Source organism: Mesoplodon densirostris, chromosome 4, assembly GCF_025265405.1.
Source record: "Mesoplodon densirostris isolate mMesDen1 chromosome 4, mMesDen1 primary haplotype, whole genome shotgun sequence".
NCBI lineage: Eukaryota > Metazoa > Chordata > Mammalia > Artiodactyla > Ziphiidae > Mesoplodon > Mesoplodon densirostris.
Window position 1 is genome coordinate 43561470 of NC_082664.1, and position 27577 is coordinate 43589046.

Below are 27577 nucleotides of genomic sequence, written 5' to 3' on the forward strand. Positions count from 1 at the left end.
ATGGTATTGAAAAACTCTGGGTGGTTTACAGATTCACCTTTGTTTTAATCCTCCCATGGAAGAGTAAATAGAGAAAGTAAAGGGCCCCTGAGCTAAAGAAAAAAAAAAAGCTAGGGTTGTCTCTACAGCACAAGCACTGGTTGCATTTTAAATAATATTTATTTTTCCTCCTAATTTCAAAGAGCAATATGTGGTGGCTTTGTAATGTTCAAGTTGGCTAGACTGAACCAACTTGCCTACATACTTTCTTGTATCTTTCTGCGTAGGGTGAGCCACAAGAGACATTCAAGGGAGACGCGGAGGGTGGCAATGAAGCAGCAGCCATTTTGTAGTCCATAGGCATTGTTCTTTACCTGCTGGCTCACCTCACTGGTGTGGAACAACAGGCAGGTTTGCAACCGCTCCACCTTCACCTGGATCCTCCTCCAGCTTCTCCTGGGCGCGTGTGTGTGTGTGTGTGTGTGTGTGTGTAGCTCCATGACTAATGGCTCAGGCTTCTGCAGGACACCCACTCTAGGGTCAGGCAGTGAGAACTACCACAGGTTACAGTCTGTCCCTGTGGGCTCCAGCCTGTCCTTGCTCCATCCCCACTTTACATCCACCCTCCTTCCCAACTGCCTATTCCAGGGACATGAAGCAAAGATAGTAGCTTTAGTGGGGGTGCTTAGCTAGCTTGCATGATTATATAAGGGTTAATCTCTTTGCTTTGTGTGTGTGTTTCCCCCAGTAGTCCTGCTTTTCTGACTGAAACTGACAGATATAAAATATACTCTACACATTTTTTTAAAAGAGCAATTTTATTTTTATAATCAGAAAAAAACAAAACAATCTTATCCCAAGGTAGGATGGAGAACAATGCACTGTGGAAAATTTGGGAAGTATTTGTATAAAGAAAAAAATGTAAACCACCCACAATCCCACCAAACAATGGTTTCTGTCTGCCTACTTCTATATCTACTCTTGGCAAACTTTTGATCGTACTGACTATACAGTTTTACATCTTTTTCTAAACCTTATCATTACATGCTGAGCAGTTTCCCATGTCATCGAAATTTCTTTGAAAGCATGACTTTTCAGTGGGAGCAAGATACTGTTCTGGTTGTGTACGATAATACAACCATCCCCCTTTAAATCGTTTACCATCACTGGCTTTCAGAGACAACACTGCAAAGAACACCTCACACATAGTTCTTTGCCTGCATCTTTTATCATTTCCATGGGATCGACTCCTGGAAGACGCATGTTTCAGGCTCTGGGTACGTATGATCAAATGGTTTTGGCCACCATCTTTAGGTCCGTCAGCATCTCATACTTGGGCCAATGTTCAAAATATTTATCAACAGTGTAACACGGGCATCAATGAATCAGAACGAATGATGCAATATGGGAACAGGGTCCTGGCGTCCCCTGCTTGTCATGCCAGGAGTTAACCCTTGAGTCCCTGAATCATGAAGGAAGACTGGTGGGCCCTTGGGGGAAAGGTCAGATTGTCAGGGCAGTTTTTATTGGAAGGGCTTGAGGCAGCTGCTCTTTACCACTGGAATTGGCAATATTTTGACAGATACCACAGTTTCACTGGGGTATGTACACCCAGTGAACAGACTGAGTTGGTGTTTTCACCTGACTTCTCTGGGCTGAACAAACCTCAGTTATTTCAGTCTTCCCCTCAGTGTCTTCATGTTTCAAAAGTTTAAGCCTCTCTACAGATTTCCTAACAAGCCCTAGAAATTGTAAATTGTTTAGTAAAGATCAGATTACCCAACAGTCTAAACTTGACCTTTTAAGCATTGGCAAAAAGGAAAAAGAACAAAGTACAAATCAAGAGGGAAAGTGTACAGCATATGTGAACATAGCTCAGCTGCTGGAAAAGGAGCCCATTTCTAGATGATGGCATGAAAGCATGACGACAACAACAGGTCCCTCGCTGGCATAGCCCCGGGAGGGGTCACAGTGGTGAAGGAACTAACTGCTGTCTCCAACACACACACACACACACACACACACACCCCAGAGCTTGGAGGCTCCTTCCTCTGTGCCCCAGAGCCTGTCTGCTTACCCTAGTATGGAGCTCATGGAAAGACTTGTCAGTTATTTGATTTTATCTGCTTCCTCTACCTGCACCATCCACTCCAGGAAATTTGACTTACTTGTTTAATCATCCTCAGAATCTAGCCAATAGTCTGCCCCCAGAGAAGGTACTCAGTACACGTCGGGGTGAATCACACACCAACTAGTCCTTTAGCAACTGCATTGCTTCATTGACTGAAGCACCAGATCCGTAAAGCTTGTTGTTTTTTTACTGCTTCAATCTGGGATTAAACACACATCCTCATCTCTCACAGCCAGGGAACATGCAGACAAGGCAGCGAGTTTCAGAGCCTGGAGATACCCATTATCCTCCAGCTACTGTGCTTCCCTCATCTGTTCTTCAGAGAAGTAGAAGGGGAAAGACAGCCGGATCTCACTTCTAATCTTTTTCATGCCTGCCACATTCTGTAACCCCTTAGCACTTAGGAGCACAAAGGCCAACTGGAATCCATTATCAGGGTGAAAACTCAATGACAGTAGACCAAACCAGGTACTTCTAAAGAAGTCTAGAAATACAGTTATGGATATCTAGTTTCCTCCCTTTTACTGGCTCCCTCTCCCAAATCTCGACATCTAGCAAAGTGGGCACCTGAAAACCTAACGCTCACTCTACTGCATATTCAAACAACTACAGTAACGAAGGAAGAGGAGACCTAACTCCTCCTCCCTCTTCCCTTCCCATTAGGAGACTCTGAACAACCAGAGGATTAATGTATCAACATCCCACTTCCTTGTTGTCCAGCTGGTTTGTCTGACAGTCGTGTAGAAGACCGATGGTTCCTTTTGTCTCTAATTCCACTACTTGAGCATATGTTCCTTTAAATCCCTGTTTTGATCAAACCACTTCCTCCCCACGCTCCAAACACAGGAGGGCCTTGACTCTCCAGGATCTAAAAGATCCTGATGACCATTCACCAACATCTGTTTGTGTTTGTGGTGAAGGAGAATTCCTTCTTGTGGAGAGGAGTGGGGAGGTGATCCAATTAGGATATGCGAACCAAATAAAGGGAGTGAATGAAAGGTATCAGGAGAATTTTCAGCCACTTTTCCTAGATGTCTTCAGAACATGCCTATCACCAGATCAGCACTTCCCACAAAGCTTAACGGCTCAACTGCAGCCAGGTTAGACAAGATTCTAGAGTGATTTAGTCAAACTAGAGTCAAAACAAACTCAGCAGCAGAGTAAAAACTCACCTTCTCCAAAGCAGACCTCAAAAGATACAGAAATGGGGACTTCCCTGGTGGCACAGTGGTTAAGACCCCATGCTCCCAATGCAGGGGGCCCGGGTTCGATCGCTGCTCTGGGAACTAGATCCCACATGTATGCCGCAACTAAGAGTTCACAGGCCACAACTAAGGAGCCCTCCTGCCACAACTAAGGAGCCCATGTACTGCAACTAAGGAGCCTGCGAGCCACAACTAGACCTGATGCAACCAAATATATATATATATATATATATATATATATATATATATATATATATACACACATATATATAAAAGATACAGAAATGTAATATGGAGAATCTAGAGCCATTTACTTAAGCCTTGGCTTAGGAATCAGAAATGGAAGGAGGAAAAATTAGGTGCAGTCATCAAATTCTGATCTTTGCCTCAAATATCTGATGTTACTACAGCTAACAGCTTCTAACCCCATTCACTGACTTTGTGAACTCTGAAGCTCATGGAGGGGGAACAAGTATTTTCTGAACACTTACAAGGACTGGTTAAGTGACACAACTATTGCAACTGCTCCTGTGAAGAAGTGTGATTAAAGAAGCTTTCTGCCTGTGCTGATAAGATTGCTGTTGCCATAACATAGCTCGTACTACGCTATCTTAGTTTCTCCTCTCTGAAGACCTACTCCTTATTTTTCCCAGGGTTTAAAAATCATGTTAACAATAAGCAAATACAGCATGGCCAGATGCCTTTCGTGGTCAGATGGTTCATTGTTTAAAAGGCTTCAGTTTAAAATCCAAAAGATTGTTAACAGATGCAGTTTCTGGCTGAAGACTGGGAAAAACCTCACTTAAACAAAAGAGCATGTTGTGATTGGAACTAAAAAGGGAATTACCTTTAAAGATAAGAACCACAAACATTTCCTATTTGAAAATACCCCCAGCCCCACCAACAGAACCTTTTTTTGGACCTTTTGTAAAAGTTGAAAAAATTGACAGCGGATGGCTGCATAGGACAAACCACGGCTGACCAACCAGCTCAGTCATTTTTACAGATTTGTTTGGACTTTCAAGGCTGTGACATCCATCTCCTGCTCTCCCCCGGATTACTCAATTAGGCAAAATTCCAATTAATTTCTTTCCAATTCTTTTAGCCCCAGAAATACTTTTGCAGTTTTCATTTTGGCTCTGGAAATGGGTTTTCAACCAGAGGACTCAGATAGAGCCGTTTGAGAAATGAACACAGAGCTTGATAAGCAGATAGCCACTGCTGGGACTCAAGTCTCTACTGGATGGAAAAGAGCCACTTGGCCAAAGAAGGCCTGGCCCCATCTTCAGTTCCCAGCCCCGTTTGTCTCCACAACTGCTGTGCACTTTTACACAGAAAGCCTGCTTTTCACCAACTCTGTTTCTGTTGGCGTTCGTGGGCCCTTACTCTATGGCTTCACTATGTGTGAGAACATCTATGATGCCCTGGGTTCTAATCTTGAAAGATGGAAAGTCTGAAGGAGCCATAGGGGTGTAGCTTTCCCTCGGCCTGAGAAATAGATGTGGTCAGGCTTGCTGGTGACATGTTCCCGATTTATTACGGGGCCCCAAAGGGTCAGTTTCAGACCAAAGGCACAGCATAGTTTTAACAGTCTGAGAAGCTCTAATCAAGAAAATCCTTAGTCAAGCCATTTTAATGTGAGGCAGATCTATAAACCCATGGGATTCCCCAAAGAGTTAAGATGGCTTTCCCACTCAGCCACACCACTGCTAAGTCATAAAAGGAATCCAAGCTGCTGGAATGAAGCTAGCAGGAGAACTGCATTTCCAAAGATCTGTGCAATCCGGCCAGGTACTCGCAGGAAGAGCCCATCCGTCAGGAAATGGGATTTTGAGGCCAGTGGCCACAACCATATCCATCCTCCTACAAAAAGCCAGCCCGCCACGCACACAGGAGACAAGGTTTGCAAGGGGATTTGATAGGCCTGGAAATTGAAAAATGAGCAGCAGCTGTGAGCCTGAGGTCATTACTATCCTCCAGGGTTTGCCTTTTCTAATCTAAGGGGCAGTAGTTTCCATGATTAACTTTCAATTGCCGTCAAGGGTGTAATAAAATCTGGGAAAGAAGAAAACTTTCCCTTCGGTAAGCTGCTCCCATTTTCCTGCCCTTTCCTTTCCTCTAGTGCATATTCTCAATCCCCTCTTCATGTTGTTTCCTAATTTTGAGCAAAAAAATCTGTGCTCGGATGAGCCAAAACAGACAATGTCCTGTGTGTACTCAGGCACTTAAGGACTTTTCTTTCTCAGTTCTAGGGGCCAGGTCTTGAAGACAGCTGCAGGAGAAGTTCTCTTGTTTTCAAGACCATACACTACCATCACTTTCAGAACAGGACATGACACATTTTTATTTTCATTTTAAAATCTGTTTCCTGAGCCATTGACCATCAGTTCCACAGAAGAGAGGTTTTCTAGGTGGTAACATGTGAACAGAGAGAAAGAGGAGAAAAGGTTATGCTCATTCACAAACACATCTTACTGGTTACCACGGGGTTAGGAACCCTTAATGCTCCAACTTGATCTGATCTGATAGTGGCTCAGAAATCATCTTGAAAGGCTATAGCTGGACATGTCTCTCAGCAAAGGCCCCCCCCCACCCCGGAACCAAACCCCACCTGTGGTTTTATCAAGTACAATGGCTCAGGTGGAAAACTAAATGTGCTTTAGATTATTTGAGAGTTCAGTATAACACTCATGACAACTCAGTGGTTCATTCATCCTACCTTTGCTTCCAAGCATCGGATGCTGGCAAAGCTTATAAAGCCTGGTGGGAAAGGGGCACACGCAGGCTCATTGCTGGAGAGATGCTCCCGGGCAGGGGGCATGCCAATTACACAAGGCGGCAAAGGGTGGGGGGCAGCCATGGGGGTAAATGGAGGTCCCCAAATGCATCCTAGTCCCCTAAGAAAAGGTTTCCCTGGCTGACACCGTGTCTTGACAAGATACTGGATTGTTATATTTTGTTCCTGTTTCCCTGCTTCCAGAGGTTAGTAATTGAGTGCCCACTCCTGTTGGAGAGGTAACATTTTTCTTAGGTGCTAGCCCTGACCTTCCCACTTCCCTGTCCTGATTTAAGTCTCTCCTAGAACAGAAGGAAAAGTGGCAAAAGGTGGCCATGAACAGAACTGGTTCCAAAAATGGGTGAGAGAACAGTCTAAGAATTTGCCACAGGGGTTTAAAAGATGGCAGAGTGAGCTTTACTGAAGGAGATACAGTCCATAGGGTGATGCGTAGTGCTAGGCTAGGGAATAGTTAGTTTTTTATGCTGCCCCCGATACCCTTTCTCTCCTCCTCCAAAGGTACTAGAACCCCCTGCTTTTATGTGTGGATGACTGCCCAGAATAAGACTGCATTCCTGGCAGGGAAGTGTGGCCATGTAGCTAACAGTGCGATGAGAGGGGAATTCAGGTCTGTAACTCCTGGACGTGGCCCTAAGAGTGGGGGCGTGGGGAGCCTGTGCCTCCCCCTTTCCTCCACCCCTAGTCTGGAATGTGAAATGGCTGCAGAGCCACCCCACAGCACGAGGACGGGCCACACCTTAGAGATGGCGAAATGGAAAGTTGTTAGAAGGGAGTCACAGAGGGCTGTGAAAACTACAATTGTGAAACCACAGTGTTAGTTCTCACCTACCTACACACAAACTTTCATGTAAAGGACAAGGGAAAAACACTTCAGTCTTCTGTAAGCTGATGTTATTTTGGGTCTCATTTACACAGCGTTATGAATAATGGTGTGAGGTGTGCGGGGTGCAATGAAGTGTTGATAAAAACAACATCCAAGGAGCTGGCCCTTTACTGCATGTAGCACTGAGGCCACAACAGGACACATTCAATCTGGTTTTTACCTCATAAAGAGCTGCCTGAATTCTGGTGGTGAAATGGGAGAGCAAAGGGCATCCAAAATGATCATTTTGCAGTTAACCATAATCATAATGAATAGCTTACCTTTTTCTTGCTACAGTATATTTGCCATTTTTTCTCTGCTGGAAGTGCAAACATGGCTTCCCTGTGTTTGTCTGTGAGGTCAAGTTCATCCTGAGAAGAAAAATAATAATAATTATTTCACAGATTAAATGTTATTCCTATAAGGGAAGTTATCAGCACTATCAGGGTGAGAAAACAACACCAACACATATTTAAATGAACTTGGGAAAAACCAAGAAGCTAAGTATAGGTGTATGTTACCAGCACTAAGAAAGCAGGTCCTTGGCCTGGGGCTAGGCACCAAGCACAGTGAGAGGGACAGGCACAGCCCTACATTTACCGAAGGGTAGGGAAAGGGGGCTGAACACAGGCAGAACTGTTCTGGGCCACCTTGTACTGCTGCAGAGGGTCCATCGAGCATTAAAGCCTTTAAAGCTCCAGAGCTTGGAAGGATTTAATCGTATTGCAGATGAGGGTTTGGGAAGGATGGCTCCACAAACACTGACTAGCGGGATGGGCCCTGAGGGACATGACGAGAGGGGTGGAGGAACAGAACCAAAGGCTGGGATATGGTAATGGATTGGAGTGTTCGCGGGGGACACTGACCAGCTTAGCTGAAGCACTGGGTTTAGGCAAAGAATCATCAGACAAAAGGTTTGAGAGGTAAGGAGTGACTTGTTTGTGGAAAAATCTTAAATGCCCGATTAAGGAGCTTATTTTCTTGACCAAGAAGAGCCACTGAAGGTTCTGAGCAAGGGAGTGACATCTGCATCCCCATAAGCATCATCAAAAGCATCATCAATATGTATTAGGTACTTTAAGTGTCAAGCCTTGTGCAGGCATTTTCTCATTTAGCTCTCACAACAACCCTAAGAGTTCCACTCATGATTACATCCTTGTTGTAATAATAACACCTGTTGTAATACAGCTGGGGGAAATTATGGCACAAGGTTGGGTAAGTAAACGCCTCAAAGACCACACACCTGGTAAATGATGGGGCTGGGGTTTCGGCCTGGAGCCACCTGACTCCAGAGCCCAGACTCAGCCTCTCAGATCAGGGTCTGGAACATTAATATTCTAGTGGTGTGCAGCTTAGACTGGACACTAACAGAAAGCAATTTATGAGCATCCATAACTAATGAACAACAATGGGATAATGACTGTAAAGTGCATAGAGAATAGTTCTTGGCATTTGATAACTCAATCCATGGTCAACATTATTATTGGTATTGAGTGTCTGGTACATTTTTATCCCTACAGGGAAAGTTCAGTCTAGTTAAGGGCAGCAGATGGATGGGTGTGAGACATATTTTAAATTGCTATAAATTAAGGCACAATAATAAGGTTCAAATATCTGAGGCGTACAATGCCTTTGGGGTGTATCTGCAGCTCTTCCACTCGTGAACAACGGCCTCCCATCTTATACTCCTACCTTCACTGGGTCATCAAGTCCTATCATTTCTTCCTTGAAAACTCTCACAATTTTTCCTTTTGTTTTGTTTCCAATGAAACTACCCAAACGTATGTCCTAATCACCTCTCCTTTGGCTCTGGCACCAGCCTTCCCACTGTTCCTCCTTGCCCTTTCCATCCTTCCTACAGCATGGCCACAGATACATTACAGCAGCGGTTCTCAGACTTGAGTGAGCAACAGAATCACCTGGAAGGCTCCTTACATCACGGATCGATCGCCCAGCGTTGAGGACTGAGCAGGTGGGAGGAAGTGCAAAATGTCATTAGTTCCACACTGCCTGCAAAATTAATTATACATCCCTCAGCCTGTCTTTTGAGGTCTTCTATTTATAACCCCAACTTAATTTACCAGGCTTGCTTCTGGTTATCCCCTTATGCCCTATCCTGTTAACACCCGCACCTCCAGAGCCTAGCCACGGAAGGTCTGACACATGCTGTCTGCCAGAGGAAATTCTTCATCTCATTAAGCCTCTGCTTCCTCACCTCCAGGATGGGCGTGTCATTTCTCTGGCAGGGCTGGATGAAGATTTGCAACATCAACTCAGCAGGTACTAATGCCTGGCACAGGCAGGGGCAACCTCCTGCAGTTAGTTCTCTCATCATTTAAATACAAATCAGGAGCTATTTTCTTTTAAGAGCAAGGTAAACAGTTAAGTCACTAAAACACACACCCACACACTATTACACCCTAACTACAAGAAATTAGTTAAGAATTTCAACAATGGAAAACCAGGGGAGGAATAAAAAATATTTACAGAAAATTGCATTATAAGGGAACATGTTAAAAATGTTAAAATTTTGCCGTGCAACCGTCATATATGTGAAGTAATTATTTTTCTTCCTTTCTTCTTTTTAATTTCCTGTAAGTTACACCTGCTCTCACGTATTAATGAATGGGGGGACAATGTTGACATAAATTACTTCCCAACAACTAGGGTTTTCTGGGGGTGGGGGTCAGGTCAGTTATGCAAAGAGCTTGATGATATGGTGCTTAATCTGGGGAAAGGATTGTAATTTGTGAGAGAGAACAGTGCTATTAATACTGCTTCCTTTACTACACTTCAGCACTGTGTTTTTCCTAACTGAAAAGAGGTGTGAAGAAATGTGTAAATCCTAAAAACCTAGAAATTCACAGCAAAGAGGATTAATATTACCATATTTTGCTGTTAGAAACCTCCTGCTTCTGCTGAGACACAGAAATGACCAAGTTTGAATTGAGAGGACTCAGTTGAACTAGGACTTAAGGGCAGACGAGATGGTTCCATGCAAGGAGAGAATTTCCATAAAATAAAAAAATTAAAAACTGCTATAGAGGGGCTTCCCTGGTGGTGCAGTGGTTGAGAGTCCGCCTGCCGATGCAGGGGACACGGGTTCGTGCCCTGGTCCGGGAAGATCCCACATGCCGCGGAGCGGCTGGGCCTGTGAGCCATGGCCGCTGAGCCTGCGCGTCCGGTGCCTGTGCTCCACAACGGGAGAGGCCACAACAGTGAGAGGCCCGCGTACCGCAAAAAACCCAAAAAAAACCCCCCAAAAAACTGCTAAAGGTCCTCTGGATATAATTTGGGATTATAGTAAGAAAATGTGAAGGAATACATGGGTAGTGATAATAGTAATAGCTAACAATTATTGAGCACTTTCTGTGTGCTTAATAGTAGCATTTTATATGGATTAATCTAGTTTATCCTCACAATAATCCTATAAAGTGGGCAATATTACCCCACTTTCCGGGAAGCTGAATCAGAGAGACTAAACAGCCTGCCCAAGGTAACAAAGCTAGTAAATGGTGGAGGAGGAACTTGAGGCTAGACTGTCTGGGTCCAGAGCCATGTTCTTAACCACTAGCCTATTATTCTATTGATCATTCAACAGGTGGGTAGAACCATGACACTGATGCTAATAGGAAAATGCATGCATGAGCTGCACTCATGGCCTGGTGGGCCTGCTGACTGTCTGTTCACACGAAGAGGAGGATTCTGTTGTCAGACATCCCTGAGTTCCAGGTCTGGCTCTTATGGATTATGTAACCTTCAACAAGTGACTTAACCTCTGAACTTCAATTTCTTCACCTCAAAAATGAGAATAATATATATCTGATAGCCTTCTCTCAAGCAACCAAATTCATGCAACCAAAACATTTTTTGAGTGTCTACTAAATGTTAGGCATTGTAGATGCAGGGAGTAGAAAGGTATCACAGAGCTCATGTGCTCGAGGCTGCAGAAGGGAAATCAAATAATCACACAGTCCGAGGAACGATCACACGGAGCTGAGCTGTGAGAACCCACTTACTGTGGGGAGAGGTGGGGCCGTGAAGGCTGTGAGTGAACTGAAGGGAGACCTGAGAAATGAATAGGCATTAAATAGGTAAAAAGCACTGCAGACAGTGAGTGAACAGCAGCCTTGCAGGCCACTGTGAACTTTGGTCTTTATCTTGAGAGCAATCAGAGGTCACTGGTAGATCTGAGCAAGGAGAGTGACACAGATTAAATAATAATTGGGAGTGCCTAGGCACAATGCCCAGAGTGTAATGAGACCCCCCCATCCCTCCATTCCAAGAGTATCTCTGCTCTGACTCATTCCGTTTTAATAATATGGCTGAAACAAGCATGCAAGATTCTAAGAGACTATCACACAGCCTTAGAGATCAATCAACACCTACTCGATGTCCTACCCATTCCAGAACCGTGTCCAGACATTACAAAGGATGCAAAGATGAATAACAGACCTGGAGCTCATGGAATTCAGATTCTAGTTAGGAAGACCAGATGACAGAAGGCTTCGACAGCTCCTCTCCTTAGGATAAAGTCCAAATTCCTTAGCTGGTAGGTAGGGCCCCTTCAGGGTATGGCCTTTGCTGACTTGCCCCACCTTGCTGCCCCGGCTGTCACCTCCTCCTCCCCATCCCCTCCCCTCCCCTCCTCTACCACCAGCAGCCACCTTTCAGCACGTGGGATCACAAGTTGCCCATTTCTGAATCTCCTGCACATGCTGTTCCCTTTTCCCAGAGAGCCCTTCCCACCATGTCTAAGAATCAATCCTGTTTATCTAAGCTTTTTCAAGGGATCTGCTAATCCCCCCAGGCAGCCTACCCTGACTTTCCTGGGGTGGGCAGCCCCTCTCTGCTCTCCTAACCTTACGGCATTTATCACATTGCTGCAGTTATGTTATTAGCATGTATGACTCCCTTTCTAGACTCATCCCCAGGAGGCAGGAATGAAATTTGTTCTGTTCATTTTTTGCATTAATTGCCAGTCCCCAAAACAATATCTGACAGCTGGATGGCAAAAAAAAAAAAAAAAAAAAAAAAAAAAAAAAGTAAGGTGAGGGAAGCTGGGGCAGCTGGGAAGGAGGGAGAGGGGATTATTGTGGGACATAGTGAAGATCAATGAGTTTCGACGATTAAAACCCATTCTTTTCTCTTTTTTGCAGTAAGATGTACATACAGTAAATGTACACTCTTAAGTATACAATTTTCAAGTTTGGCAAAGGTATACACTGAAGTGGTTTTTGCACTTTATGCGTCAGAAACTGGTTGTACCACTGTACTCTCCCACCATCAATATATGGCAGTTCCAGTTACTCCACATTCGCACAAACATTTGGTGCTGCATCTTTTTAATTTTAGCCATCCTAGTTTATGTGAAGTGGTATCTCAATGCAGTTTTAATTTGTATTTTCCTGATGACAACTGATGCTGAATATACCTTTTCACAAGTTCACATGCCATTCATACGTATTCTTTTATGAGGTATCTACTCAAATCTTTTGCCCATTTCTGAGTTGTCTGTCGTATTGTTGTAAAACATGTCCTTTGTCAGAGGTATGTACTGAGAGTATTTTGCCTCACCTGTGTCTTTTCATTTTGTTAACAGTCTATTTTGATCACTAAGTGTTTTATTATGAAATATAACTTATTAATATTATTTCTTTAAGAGTTAGTGCTTTGTGTCTTCTGCAAGAGATCTTTGCAAGTTGCAGATCAAAAAAAATATTCTATGGTTTCTTATGGAAGCTGCTAGCTTTAGTTTTACCTTCTGTGTTTGAAGCTACACCCCATCTCACAGACACCACTCTTGGGGTCATTCTTTGGTTACAAAATGGATGGATTGCTTTTGCCTTTTCTTTTCCAGCTACTTGCACTCATTTAGATACATTGCTGGGCAAGTTGGGGAATGAAAGCACAATCAATGCAAGGAGGAAAAATAACAGAGTACAAACTAATTTGAAATCATCTCACACATTAGTTTCTTCAAAGCTATGAAATTACTTCAACATAATATTACAAGAGAATTTTTCATTTTGATAATTAATTCAAACACTGAAAGAGGCAATAATGGAAAACAAAACAATTAGGATCACTGTACCTCAGACAGTATCTCTTTTTTTTTTTTTTTTTTTTTTGCGGTACGCGGGCCTCTCACCGCTGCGGCCTCTCCCGTTGCGGAGCACAGGCTCCGGACGCGCAGGCCCAGCAGCCATGGCCCACGGGCCCAGCCGCTCCGCGGCACGTGGGATCCTCCCAGACCGGGGCACGAACCCGTGTCCCCTGCATCGGCAGGTGGACTCCCAACCACTGCGCCACCAGGGAAGCCCCAGACAGTATCTCTTTACATGAATTTTTTAAGAAAAAAAAGTCAATCTATAGAGGCAGAAAGCAGATCAGTGGTTGCTTGGGGCTACAGGCAGGAGCAGAGACAGATTGCAAATGGACACAAGAGGAGATGAGGTGATGGAACTGTTCTAGAACTGGATTGTGGTGATGGTTGCAAAACTGTACAAATTTACAAAAATGCACTGAACCATACACTTACAATGGGTCCATTCTATGGCTTGTAAATTATATCTCAATAAAGTTCTAGGGCTTCCCTGGTGGCGCAGTCATTGAGAGTCTGCCTGCCAATGCAGGGGACACAGGTTCAATCCCTGGTCCGGGAGGGGCCCACATGCCACGGAGCAACTGAGCCCGTGTGCCACAATTACTGAGCCTATGCTCTAGAGCCAGCGAGCCACAACTACTGAGTCTGTGAGCCACACTACTGAGCCCGCATGACACAACTGCTGAAGCCTACATGCCTAGAGCCCATGCTCTGCAACAGGAGAAGCCACCGCAATGAGAAGCCCACTCACCGCAATGAAGACCCAACGCACCCAAAAATAAATAAATAAAATAAATAAATTTAAAAAAAAATAAAGTTCTAAAAAAGAAAAATCAAGCCTGGTTGTTGGAGCCCCAGGAAAACAAAGAATTCAGAGTAGAGAAAATAGAGCCTTGTATACACAGTAAGGAAAGAAAATTCTGGTTGAACATTAGATAAACTGAGGAATTGCTTTAGAAGAGAAACTGATTGAAAACAAATGTATGAAGAGGAGGGAAAGGGAAAAAGCAGAGCTCTTTAGTGTAAGTAGTTCAATCTGGGAAATGTGACAACTTCAGATACAATTTTTGTTTGAAACCGTGATCACTTCCATGAAATATTCCCGTCCTTTCCTTGGAAATTACATAGATTCTATTAGTATGCATTCCATTTAGGCCAAGAGATAGGCAATGTTTCCCCCAATGTCCCTTAACATTAAATTAGGTGATAGGTTAATATTAATGATTGAAGTCCTGAAGAACATTTTCAGTGTTTTTTGTTTTTCCTGAGTGGTGGACTAGAGAAGAGTATTGGCTCCTCTGCGGGTTAATAGCCAAGTTTTTCACTAAGATTAACAAACAAATGTAGTTAGCCCAACCTCAATCCCGGTTGCTTCTAGATCACCTTACTTTTACTTTTTACCTCTCACCTTACTTTTTTTTTTTTTTCCTTTTTGCAATCCAACTATGTCAGATATCGTTTTGGGGAGTGGCAATTAATGCAAAGATGAATAGAATAAATTTAGTTCCTGCTACTATACCTCAGACTGGGATGGCCTAGCTCCTTTCATTGGCCTAAGAATTTTTTTTTCATATTATTCTTTCTTGGACAGTTTTAAAAGTTAAAGGAAAATGATTTAGCAAATGAAAGAAAAAGAAACATCTGCACCAAGCATCACTCCTCTCCACAGAAAGCTCAAGTTTCTTAAAAACTGAAAGCAACGAACAAAACCCTAAAGGCTTTTCTTCTTGGGGAAGATATCAATTATGTTTTTCATAACTTTATAAAATACTTATTTCATATAGTTATATCTTGGAGAAAAGGTAATAATTAGACTTTTTTTATTAAGAAGAAAAGAACTCTGAAGGAAGCCCAGCTGCAGGAACTAAAATTCTAGGTTTCATCCCTAACAAAGCATATTATCAAGCCCCATTTCTAAAAGATTCTGTACAAAGAAATCCCACCAGTCCTACACTCTAGAGTAAGCAGGCAGCTCTATAGAGAAATCTATTTAAATCAGAAAACAATTGGCACAGTACAAATCTAAGGAAATGGATTGATTTGCTAAATAAAGCAAGGGAAGGAATTTTGAGATAATATACAATAAGGGTCTTGAATGAGTTGAAAAGCTCTTGTCAGAGATGTGAGCTAAACTGAAATATGGGATTATTTATAACACCTTCAGTCCAATATTTAAAGCATTTATTCTTTGAAAATCTACCAAGTCAACAGATTTCAGTAAGCCAACAACAAGTGAGTTTCCAGCTAACAAGAGAAATCTCTAATAAAGGAACTCAGGATTTCTATTTCTAATGAGTTAAGCTAACTCTATATTCACACAGAAGTAGGAAGACATATGATGAACGCTGAGAGAAATGGAGATTAAAAAAATGAGGAAAGGGAGAAGCTAAGACAGGTCCTTGGGGTCACCCTGCCAATCAACCCACTGTTTTGTATGTGTTTCTATTTTGAGTTGTTTGGGTTTCTTGTTTTGGCTTTGTTTGTTTGGTTTTGGTTTTGGTTTTCAAACAGTCTCTGACAAGGTAATCATCCATCTGACTCACTGTATAGAGCTCACAGAATGTTCAACATTTTATTATTCACACAAGGCTAACTTTTCTCCTTCAAATTAAATACACCAGGTATTTACCCACAGCAAACGGGCCCATGTCACCCATCCTAACCCCACCCACCAAAGGTTTCCCACATGCCCAGCAAGCAGCAACACCCTGGGGTTCACCTCACATACACCCAACATCAGCAGTGCCTTCCCTGGATTTAGCCCTCTCCCTCGTCCACCCTCGCCTCCCATCCCACAACTCAACACCACCAGATAGAAGTCAAACCCTCTCAGAGGGACAAGTGAACAGGCCTGAAGTCACATGACATGGTGATAAGTACCACATCACGGGGAAAAGGCCAGACAAAGCAGTGGAGGGCTGAAGGGTGACACTGTGGCAACCAAAAAATTACCCTTTTATAAACGGATGGAGAAAATGTACTATTCAGCTGTACTAAATCATTAAATTTATGAACATCCAGCCTTACCACAGCAAATGACCATTGCATCAAGGAGTCATGAATTGCCATCACAGCTCTTAAAATTTAACCACGATGACCCTGAGAACAGTATTTTATTTTCATAGAGGTGGTTTGGAAACCTGAAAGTTAGAAATGACTTTTGTTTGTTTAAATAGAGGTGCATTCAGTGAATTATTACCTGTTCCTAACCAGTCAGGAAAGACATAAATGGAAAACAACGGAGAGTGTTAAGTCCCAAAAGGGATGTGTACACACAGAGAACAAACCTTGAAGGTTTTCAGCCTGTACGATTTCTGCCAATGTTCTTAGTCATTACACAAAATACCACAATGTGACTCACCACCACCTACACAGCAATGTTCTCTGTGTCTGATAGACGTGTTTTCATTCAATATATATATAAAAAAAAAGAAGTGAGAAATCCCACAAGCAAAGGGTGACTAATAGAAATAATTTTTAGTACCTCACTACCTATGGTTAATTGTTTTATACTATTTCCTTTCCTACTTTTAATAGTAGGCAATGCAAACTATCCAGTTTGCTAGATAAAGTCTGCTGCTAAACCTGTAGGCTTCTTATTTGGCTTCCTTGTGTTATTTCAACTAGAAACTCATTAGAGTAACTTTAACTTTTAATTAGTCTGCATCACCAGCAGCTTTCTAGTAATCTAAAATAAATAACTCTGTTCTAAATATATGTTAAAATCATCTCCCAATACCCATCCAGCCACCCAAATTTCCAATTTTTATATTTATAATCTAATGCAACTTCTGTTGACAACGCTTAATTGAGAGAATTTCTAAGCAGTGTTTTCCTAAGTGAATGGAGGGACTTTGTCTCCTGAGACACAGAATCACCTTATAGGGTGACAGATGAGAGAGGCACCCTAAGGCCCTGTGGACAACTGTGAAGCCAAGTTCCATACACGTCCCCCTCCCTCAGCAACACCAGCACTGCTATCGCCCAGACCCCTCCCCACCAGCTCAGCATGTCCTCCAGAGACGTGCTGGGCAACTCGGCTGACACTTTTAAGTTTTAATTGGGTCAAAACGTATCTAGCACAATGAGTCTCTTCCCACACTGCAGCTATTTATTTATTTTACCACGTAATACAGGGTAGAGAGACTGTTAAGGACAGAAAATATTTCTTAGACATTATCACCCTCAGCCTTTTAATCTGCTATCCTTCATGCCAGCCACTCTGGTGCTCACACAGTAACTGACAACCAAATGAAGAAGATGAGTAAACAGAATGACAATGGGTGGGTAGGGATGCAGGAAGAGTGCAGGAATCAGCCCAAATCGATCACGACTACTTCAAGAATAATTCAAAATAGGAACCCAACTGCTGGATGATTCAGCCGTCATTAATTCCCGCACATACACATGCATACATTCACTCAAATACATCCTGAGCATCTCATGTGTAATCCTTCAATAGTAAGTTACTCATCCAGGCCACAAGCATTTACTGAGCATTGATTCTGAGCCAGGTACTGCTCTGGGGATCCTGAGAGTGAAAAAGCCAGATAGGATGCCTGTACCATTCTGCTCTCTGAACGCGAAGAGGCATGTTCACTGTGGATTTAACATAATGAGTGTCCATATGTGAATAAACTCAAACCAATTGTTTAAAAGATGGCAAAGGACTTGCTTTTTCTTTTATATCCAAGAAATACCCATCTTTCCTGAAAACAACCCATGCATATATTCTAAGTGAGCGTCCAGTCATTTGGTTCAGTTTAGTTCTTAAATATTATATTGTGTAATGAAATAAACATCTAGCAGCTGTAGGATGTTTCCAGTAGATTCATTTAAAATTGGACAAAAGGGGGAAAATTCCAACTTTTTTAGGAATCTGGTTTTTAAAAATATATATTATATATTATATATATATTATATATATATATTTTTTTTCCCTTCATCCATGAGCCAGAAAATCATAACTAAAAGATGTAGCTGGTACTGAGCTCCTACAACACGAATCAAGAAACAGTTTGAAATTCCAGAGGAATTCTGGGAATTGAAGGTGGAGGAGAGGGGATTCCAATCACAGCGGATAGAAAAAGAGTTGAGGACAGTTTAGAAATGAAATACACGATCCATGTATTGGGCATTCACCTCCCGCAGGCCATGTGACATATGTTTTTTGAGAGCAAATGGTGTTTAAATGATTCCCAGTGTATCAATAGATATTCTCAAGTGCAGTTATTTGTACAAACTAGCCATTACTGAAACACATTTTCAAAATTACACTTGAAAGCTTACCTAAACCACACTACTTATGGAGATCAAATTATCCTCCCAGTCTTTAAAACCTATATTGGTTTGTATGGGGACACGTAAAGAGTTGGCAAGTAGTGCAGTTTGCTGACTTTGTGTAACTCGGACATGGTAGCCTGAGGGTTAAGTTAAACAATCAGATTTTAAGTTGTAGCCAAAAGCTAAGTAGATACATACCGCTCAGCACCTTTTTAGGACTCCTAATAATGAAAATCATCAAGGCCAAGGGGACTCATAACCATTTTCTCAATAACATTATCAGTTCAGAGATAGTTTTGCAGTATTTGTATTTAAAAAATAAAGGTTTCGGGCTTCCCTGGTGGCGCAGTGGTTGCGAGTCCACCTGCCGATGCAGGGGACACAGGTTCGTGCCCCAGTCCGGGAAGATCCCACATGCTGCAAAGCAACTAAGCCTGTGAGCCATGGCCGCAGAGCCTGCACGTCCGAAGCCTGTGCTCCGCAACGGGAGAGGCCACAACAGTGAGAGGCCCGCGTACCGCAAAAAAATAAATAAATAAAAAATAAAGGTTTCATGTTTCTTTCCTCCATCTCTCCCTGCGTCCCCACCGCCATTTCAGTCCCTAATCTAAATTAAGAAGCACCCAGAAATAAATGGACTGATAACAAACTATCTAACATGAAGTAAAAAAATGTAAATGGAGAAAAGGACATTGGAATGGTCTTGATGAGATAAGATATAAATTTAGAACTAGAAAGAGTAAAATGGTTTTGTGGTTTTATCTTAAGCTTTCCTGGATTTGTTTTTGTGAATCAGAAGATTGAAGAAAACTTTGAAAACCATCTTGACCATCTTACTGCCTCTCAGCAGACAGGACCTCAACCAGTACAAAAGAAGTGTATACTGTCCATTGGGATGAAGATCTACTGCCAATCCTACTTGATTCCTGGATGTATTACAAAGTTATGTTCAAAAGTACAATAGATAAAAGCAAGCAAAACTACCTATATCCACATCCCCTGTATCACAAATCATCAGGTGTTCTCAGGGCCTAAATAATTTGTTTATAAAGTTCTGGGTTTAGGATTGTTTTGGGGTCACCTTTAAACTGACTGTATATTGGCAGTAGTTCACATCTACCCCATAGGAATTTTAGCACTGAACACATTTAAGCCCATATCTACACTCCCACTTCCCTTTGTGATGTACTACATGTTTTCATACTGTTCCAAACATTTTTCTATGAACCCATCAAGTTGATTTATCCAAAAATGCCACAGTGTCAAGGGAATATCTACTCAATATTTTTTTTCTTCTCTGTCAACTAACCATGTGCTTTAGATAAACAGGGTTTCCTCTTTTGACTTTTATAGGTTTGTAAATTGAAAAAACAAAATTAACCTCATGGAAATTGAACAAGTTTGATATCAATTCCTTCATTAGACTACGATTTTTGGCTTCCAGACAACTGAACACTTTGAGACTATTCTAGATATATCTTTGAAGTCTTTATAGAGTCTGATTTCCTCTGCTTAATTACCAAGCAATCCTTTACACTCCAATTAAGAACAACAGATTAAAAATATGACTTCTTACAAGCAGTTTTTTAGTTCTTCCATCAGGTTAATATCAAATGTCCCTGCTACTCAATTTTTTCATCTTTCTTGAAGACAAGGAACTGAATAGCTCCTGCAAGACACTTTCTATTCTTAGTCATGGTCTTCGTATAAAAGGCAAGTTTTAAAAATAAACGGATAGGGCCTCCCTGGTGGCGCAGTGGTTAAGAGTCCGCCTGCCGATGCAGGGGATACGGGTTCGTGCCCTGGTCTGGGAGGATCCCATATGCCGCGGAGCGGCTGGGCCCGTGAGCCATGGCCGCTGGGCCTGCGCATCCGGAGCCTGTGCTCCGCAACGGGAGAGGCCACAACAGTGAGAGGCCCACATACCGCAAAAAAAAAGAAAATAAATAAATAAATAAATAAACGGATAAAAAGTGTTGAAACTTTTCATCAATTCTGGTGATAATGGAAGAATTTTATTATTAAAGAGCGCTTAAAATAGCCCTAGTAATAAAAGAAATTATGTTGATAGCCTGAGAAGATGGGTACCAATTCACATGGCTAGTAAAAGAACAAAATCTGAATACTGGTAAATCATAAGACTAACTTTGATTCCTGTAGCTCTTTTCATACCAAAGTGACTTCAGAACATAATGAAAAATGAAGAGATTACTGATGTAGGTTCCCAAGGGAATTCATCTGGCACAGCTTACCTTGACTGTGAATTCATCTAACTCTGATACATCAACTAAGTCCTCTCATTCCTACTTTCTTCATTTCTCAAAGTCTATTCTGATTACTAATGGTGAGAGTGTCCTCAGGACTTAATAACGATAAAACTGACCCATACTAAGTTATTATATTTATGAACATACAAATCTTCTCATTATCCACCATCACTATCTTCCCCATTGAGACATTAACTTTTGTTGACTGTCCTCAATTGCATAAAAGGTGATTAATAAATTTCTCAATAAGTTTCTTTAAAATATTTTATGTTTCCTGGAAGGCACAGCACTGTATAACAAATTATCCCAGAACATTAGACCCATTGGCCAAATAAATGGTAGACTAAACACTGAATTTGAAAGAAGGCAGATTAATCAGGAAACACTGTAAATGGAATTGGTAACATTTCAGGCTGAGGAAAACTTGGGTCCATACTGCCTATTATTCCCAACTAGCTATAAATTCATAGTGATGTACTATATTAGAAAGGAAAGTTTTCCTCTGGTCAGTCTGTGAAACTGATTCCAAGTACAATTCTAAAATAATGACCATACTTGTCATAAACCTGGTTTCGCACCTAAAACCTCACCCAGGAAAAGCAGTTGTACATTCTGATGTTTCACAAGGCAAGAGAACTGAGGGAACCTGTGAGGAGACACCAGTTCCAATATGGCTGTTCCTGTGAAATATTCTGCAGAATACCCTTAGCCCAGCAACTCTTGGCATATTCAGGAGTCTATGTATTTAGATAGAAAATTGGAAGGGAGCTCTTAGTAAATTCTCTTTCCTTTCCATTTCAAAATTAAAGTAGCCAGAGGAGGTAAGCATTGAAACAAGGCATCTCACCTCAACAGCTGGACTCAACGGAAAACATACTCAGAATCTACCCAAGGAGACATGACACTTTTTGCTAAAACTTACTGATACCTCACAGAGACTGCAATGAGCAAGGGTTATTTTTGTAAATGTAACCAGACAGCAAAATATTTTTATGTACTTTGGTATATTTAGTTCATTGAGAAAACCTGTAAGAAAGCAGAGGTACTGTCCTTTGGTTCAAATAAGAATCTGAGATATATAATTAAATCAACACAACTATCCCCATCCCCTTTTTCTGGCTCTCAGAACCCCAATGCACTCAGCTCCTATTTCACACTCCATCTACACTGAACTTTCAGTTCCTTGAGCCTTCCACATTTTCTCTCTCACCTCCCAGTCCCATACATGCTGTTTTCACTGTCTGTAACACTCTTTTCTCTCCTTTTCGCCTGGATAATTCCTTCTAGTTTTTCATGTCTTACATTTAATATCACTTCCTCCAGGAAGGCTTCCAAGATCCTTCCACACTAGGTACCTATGAGGCTTGGGGGTAGGTGTGAGTAAACAGCATCCTCCTTCCCCAACAAGAATGGAATTAAATGACAGCTAGGTTAAGAAATCAAGCAAATGGAGATCAAAATACCTTCCTTTTCACTCCTGAAAGCTGGGTTGGAAAACCCAACTTTCATCTGTAGACAAGTGGGCTTGTTGAGATTTTAGTGCTGAATTAGACACTTAGCCACCCATCATTCAGACAGCTGGACAATTGCAAACTCCCCAAGGGGGTTCAAACCTATGAAATTTATAGCACCAAGGGTCACAGAATGTATGCTTTCTGAAGGCAGGCTGATTTGCAGAGAATTAGAGAAAGGAAGAGAGACTAAGCTATGCATATTCCAAAGAGGAGTTGGAAGAGAAGCTGAGAATATTATTTCCTGGCAAGAGTGGTGGAAATAGAACCTGGGAATCAACTCTCACCTTGTGAAAAAAGAGGGGAATAAAGGCTCTTCCCCAGGAAAATGTACTGCTGGAGCGGCCCCTTGCACAGCCCTCGGTCACAGTGGATAAGAGTGCCTGTTTCGTTGCCTGTTTCCCCTGCTAGACCTTCCGCTCGACAAAGTCATTAAGGACCAGCTGCCTCAGGGCCTGGCACAGAGCAGGCACTTAACACACACACATACATCAAAAGAATGGATCTGTCAATTAATGACACATTCTTCTGTTTTTTCCCAAGGAAATCTTCCACTGCTAATGTTAAGATGGAAGAAGTGGACTTCCCTAGTGGCACAGTGGTTGAGAGTCAGCCTGCTGATGCAGGGCACACGGGTTCGTGCCCCGGTCCGGGAAGATCCCACATGCCGCGGAGCGGCTGGGCCCGTGAGCCATGGCCGCTGAGCCTGCGCGTCCGGAGCCTGTGCTCCGCAACGGGAGGGGCCACAACAGTGAGAGGCCCGTGTACCGCAAAAAAAAAAAAAAGATGGAAGAAGTTACTTGAACAAGGACAGTGCACAGAGCTATCATCCCCAGCACTCTTCAAATATGTTGGTGGAGATAATCTAAGACCTAAAAACGCTGTAGAAAAGACAAGACTTCAGCTATTTTCCGGGAAAAATGCTGAATCTCAGATTGGTTACATTCTTGATTTGTGGCTGAGGCAAAGGACAAAGCAGAAGTGGAGAGAGGAGGAGGAGGAGGTAATACAGAAAAAGGATTGATGCTCAAAGGCATAAAATATATGCAGACATCACACTAATGCTCAATATTTTTAAATATCCCAAATCATTTAAAAATTGTTGGCAAGAAGACCATTTCTATTTGGCAATTCTCTCTCTCTCTCTCTCACACACACACACACACACACACACACACACACACACACACACACACACACACACACACACACACCCCACATGTTCCCAAGTTACACATCCTCAGTTCTCCAGGAGGTATAGAACTGCTTTAAAAGTAGCTGGTCGACCGGTACGGAGTGGAAACTAACAAGAGTTGGCAAAGATGTGAAAAAACTGGATCTCTCATACACTGCTGGTGGAAATGTAAGATGGTGCAGTGCAGCCACTTTGGAAAACAGTCTGGAAGTTCCTCAAAAGTTATATACAGTGTTATATATGACCCAGAAATCCCACTCTCAGGTATATACGCATGAGAACTGAAACTATATTTCCACACAAAAAAACTTGTATATGAACATTTAGAGCAGCAAAACTCATAATAGCTAAAGACTGGCAACAACCCAACTGTCCATCAGCAATGAGTGGATAAACAAAATGTGGTATGTCCATACAACGGAATTTATTCAACAATAACAAGAAATGAAGTACTGATACATACTACAACTTGGAAAAACCTTGAAAAGATTACACTAACTGAAAGGAGGCAGTGACAAAGGACCACATATTATATGATTCCATTTATATGAAATGACCAGAATGGGCAAACTCACAAAAACAGAGACTAGATTAGTGGCTGCCGGGGATGGTAGGGTTGAGGAGAAGTGGCAAGTGGTGGCTAATGGGTAAGGGAGTTGCTTTTGGGGGTGATGAAAATGTTCTAAAATGTATTGTAGTGATGGGGGCACTACTCTGGGAATATACCAAAAACCAGTGAACTGTACACTTTACACAGGTGAATTATAGGGTATGCGAATTGTACCTCTACAAAGCTGTTACTAAAAACAAAGCGGGGGGTGGGGGGTGGTATGGGGCAGAGTGTGGGTCTGGGACCTCCAGAAATCACTACATCCTGAGGTTGGACTGCTCCGGACTGCCCCACCTGTGGCAGGGAGACTGTTAGCGTAGGAGGCACTGCTCAGGGCCCCCATTCTTTAAAGATTCACACAGCTGACCTCTCACTCACGCCTGCTTTATTTATGAGATGATAAGGGTGCAGTAAGTGGGCCTCCCTGGTGGCGCAGTGGTTGAGAGTCCGCCTGCCGATGCAGGGGACACGGGTTCGTGCCCCGATCCCGGAGGATCCCACATGCCGCGGAGCGGCTGGGCCCGCGAGCCATGGCCGCGGAGCCTGTGTGTCCGGAGCCTGTGCTCCGCAACGGGAGAGGCCACAGCAGTGAGAGGCCCGCGTACAGCAAAAAAAAAGAAAAAAAAAAAAAAAAAGGGTGCAGTAAGTAATTCTGAAACCAACCTATTTGGTAACACTTTTAAATACATCAAAATGAGTGACTCATGAGAAGAGACAAAGGAAACTAGTTTATAACAACCGGCTCTGATGAGATGCTTTCCACCAGATAGAGGCGGAATGGTCTGCAAGTTAGGACCCACACTGGCGTGCTCACAGCAGGCAGATCAGCTTTCAAGAAAAGGAAAAGCCTGAGACATTTGCCCAGGGTGTTGTGTCCAGAAAATACCTGAACTATCTCCTATCCTTCTCGTTGTACTAGGATGTGGGGTATAAAGCACCCATGACTAGGTGCCAGCCTTTTAAAAGAAGCTGTCTTCTTTAATCTTCACACCAACCCTAGCAGACAGATGGCATTATTCCCATTTTGTAGGTGAGGAAATAAACTCAAATTCCAATAGAAACCATTTCAGAGGAAGTTACCCTAGGTTGCAGCGTGCTCTGACTCCAGAGGCCACGTGGCCTCCCTCTCCTATGCATGAGCACAAGCAGAACTGCTCCCTCGACTAGTCAAGAGAACCCAGGGCAGAGGTTCCCAGTGGCTTTGAGCCCACCTCCTTTGTCCCAGGACACCCTTGGCAGTTGGGTGGATCCGTGGTCTAAGTCCCTGAAGTCAAGAGTAGACAAAAATCTATCCGTCACTCACCAGGACAGATACAAACCTCAAGATAATTTGTTTTCCAATGGTTTTGGCTTAAAGCTCTGGTTTGGCATTGGCTTTTTAGCAACTAACAGCTGTAGGCAATTTTCACACAGAATAAAGACATCAATAGGGCAGAGAGTGGAATTTTCTCCTTTATGAATACAGAACAGTGAGCTGTCTTCAAGATGTACATGGAGCTGCCACCACAAAGGCTCTGGCTTGGGTCTCATTTGGGGAGGCTGAGAGAATACAATTGAAAGGACAATGGAGGTGGATGCTTTGAGTGGTACTCTCTCTGCCCACCAGCTCCACTACCACTGAGGAGGCCTTCATCTATCAGCAATATCTGTCTCCTTAGGTTGACTTTTGGTTTTAAAATACTTTAACTGGGCAATAACACCAAGCACATCAGTGCATCATTACTGCCTTTCTTGACAGCCATCCTGATACATGATTCACTGCCCATCCCTGGGAAAGGACGGTGTCCTCCACCCATCCCAATCACCTCAGGCTTGGCCATGTGACTCGTGGTGCCAATCTCTACAGAAGGATGATATGTCCTTACCCTGCGTGATGTGCATTGGCCAGAGAAATGTGGGCTAAGTGACACGTGTCATTTCCAAGCATAAGCTTAGAGCCTGTTAGCAGTTCACCATGTCTCTCTTTCCTATTCCATGAGGCCTGGGTCTTGGTCTTGAGCAGAATAGGGCACAGAGCAGAAGCACAGCTGACTCACACTGGACATGCAGCATCAGCAAGAGATAAGCCTCTGCTGTTGTAACCACTGAGATTTTGCTATCACAGGATAAACTAGCTGCAGATGACCGAGACGGCCATGAACAATGATCCCCTCCACTTCTCTTCTCACTTTCTATCCCTCCTCACAACTCACCTCCTCCAGAAAGCCTTCCCTGACCACCCTCGTCATCATTGTGTCCTACACCCCAAAACACATTTATACAGAGGTGTGTGTGCTTCTTCCTTTGGTGGCATTATACCTCTTGTTATACTCCTGAAACTATCAGCTCTTTGGGAGCAGGTTCTAGTTTTCCATTTTGAATCTCCTCGCTAGCATCTACAACAGAGTTCTGCATGCAGTGGGAATGGGAGAGGGAAGAGAGAGATTCCTGAAACACTGAAAATATTCAACGTCATCAAGTGTAAACATGCTGCCAGGAGTCATCTCTTTTCCCCACCGATTTTGGTTGGGAATCAGCCCATTAATCCACTCAGGAGGCCAGAACTCAAGCATCAGCTTCATAGTACTCTCTCTTCTTGGTTTATCTCGTAAGAGAAGCTTAGAGGTGAATCCTGGTCCATCAAAGCTGGAGTGACAATCAGTTCAGTTATTAGCCCTTGAGGGCAGTGACACAGCCTACATTACTTTTTTGACCTAAGATTCATGTAAAATGATAGCAGTCTCTAGTATCTGTTGAACAATATAAATGGTCTGATTAGAACTAACTCCATTACAAAATGCCAGTGGTGATCAAGGGACGATAGAGTCCTCGTGTAACGTCTACTGAACCCCTAAGAAGGCGCAGGCTTTGGGCCACTCCCACTCTGCATTATTCTCATTTAGACATTACATCAAACCTAGGAGGAGATGTTTTTTTTTTTTCTTCTGCTTTCCAGAATGTAGGCTCAGAAAAGTCATATGCTGTTTCCATACTGATACAAATAATAAAGTCAGAGCAGTAATTTGAACCAAGGTCTTCCTAATGCCTGTGCCAGTGCCCTTGACTGTGCCGTAATATCCTCTGGAACACAGAATGGAAAGAAATACTACTTCGCAGGTGCTTGAAAAACTAAGTTGAAGAGAGCACCTACATCTCTTGATGAATGGGTCCTACACTAGATACATCCCCTCACTTCAGTAGAGTGGAGTCTAAAATATGATAGTATCTATAAGAAGCTTCCCACAACAGCTATTATTGCAGTCCTATCATTAGGCTAAATAATTACACTCTACTTAAGTAATAATGTCTTTCATCCAAGGATCAAGGACAGGAGTGATAGTATGACTAATTTTTTAAAAGACACCATTACTACACACTGGGAGTGGCGGGAAGCATGGGGTAATCCCAGCAGGTGTGAAGCAGATGAAGGAAATATCTGTGCACACAAGCATCTCAGGTTGGGATGGGGAGGAATTAGAAAGGGCAACTCAGGACGCAGTCGTGCCACATATCTGAAGACCTAAAGGTCTAAGTCCCTCCACTTAAAGCACCAGCAAAGCCCTCTGATGTAGTGATGCTACCCTTTCCTTTCTCCTTCTCCACAGGCTCAGTGCTGACAGTTGCGGGTGCAGATCAAAGGGACGGATGGGGG

The 27577-nt window shown here is 42.8% G+C and overlaps 1 protein-coding gene across 1 annotated transcript in view; it reads right to left on the reverse strand.

The window, feature by feature from the left end:
* The window catches only part of DAAM1 (dishevelled associated activator of morphogenesis 1), a 179131-nt gene that overhangs the window by 86985 nt on the left and 64569 nt on the right, over positions 1-27577 (reverse strand). The window contains exon 3 of the mRNA XM_060096127.1: positions 7256-7345. Within this exon, the coding sequence (XP_059952110.1) occupies positions 7256-7345 (90 nt within the window). The remainder of the gene's footprint in view (positions 1-7255; positions 7346-27577) is intronic.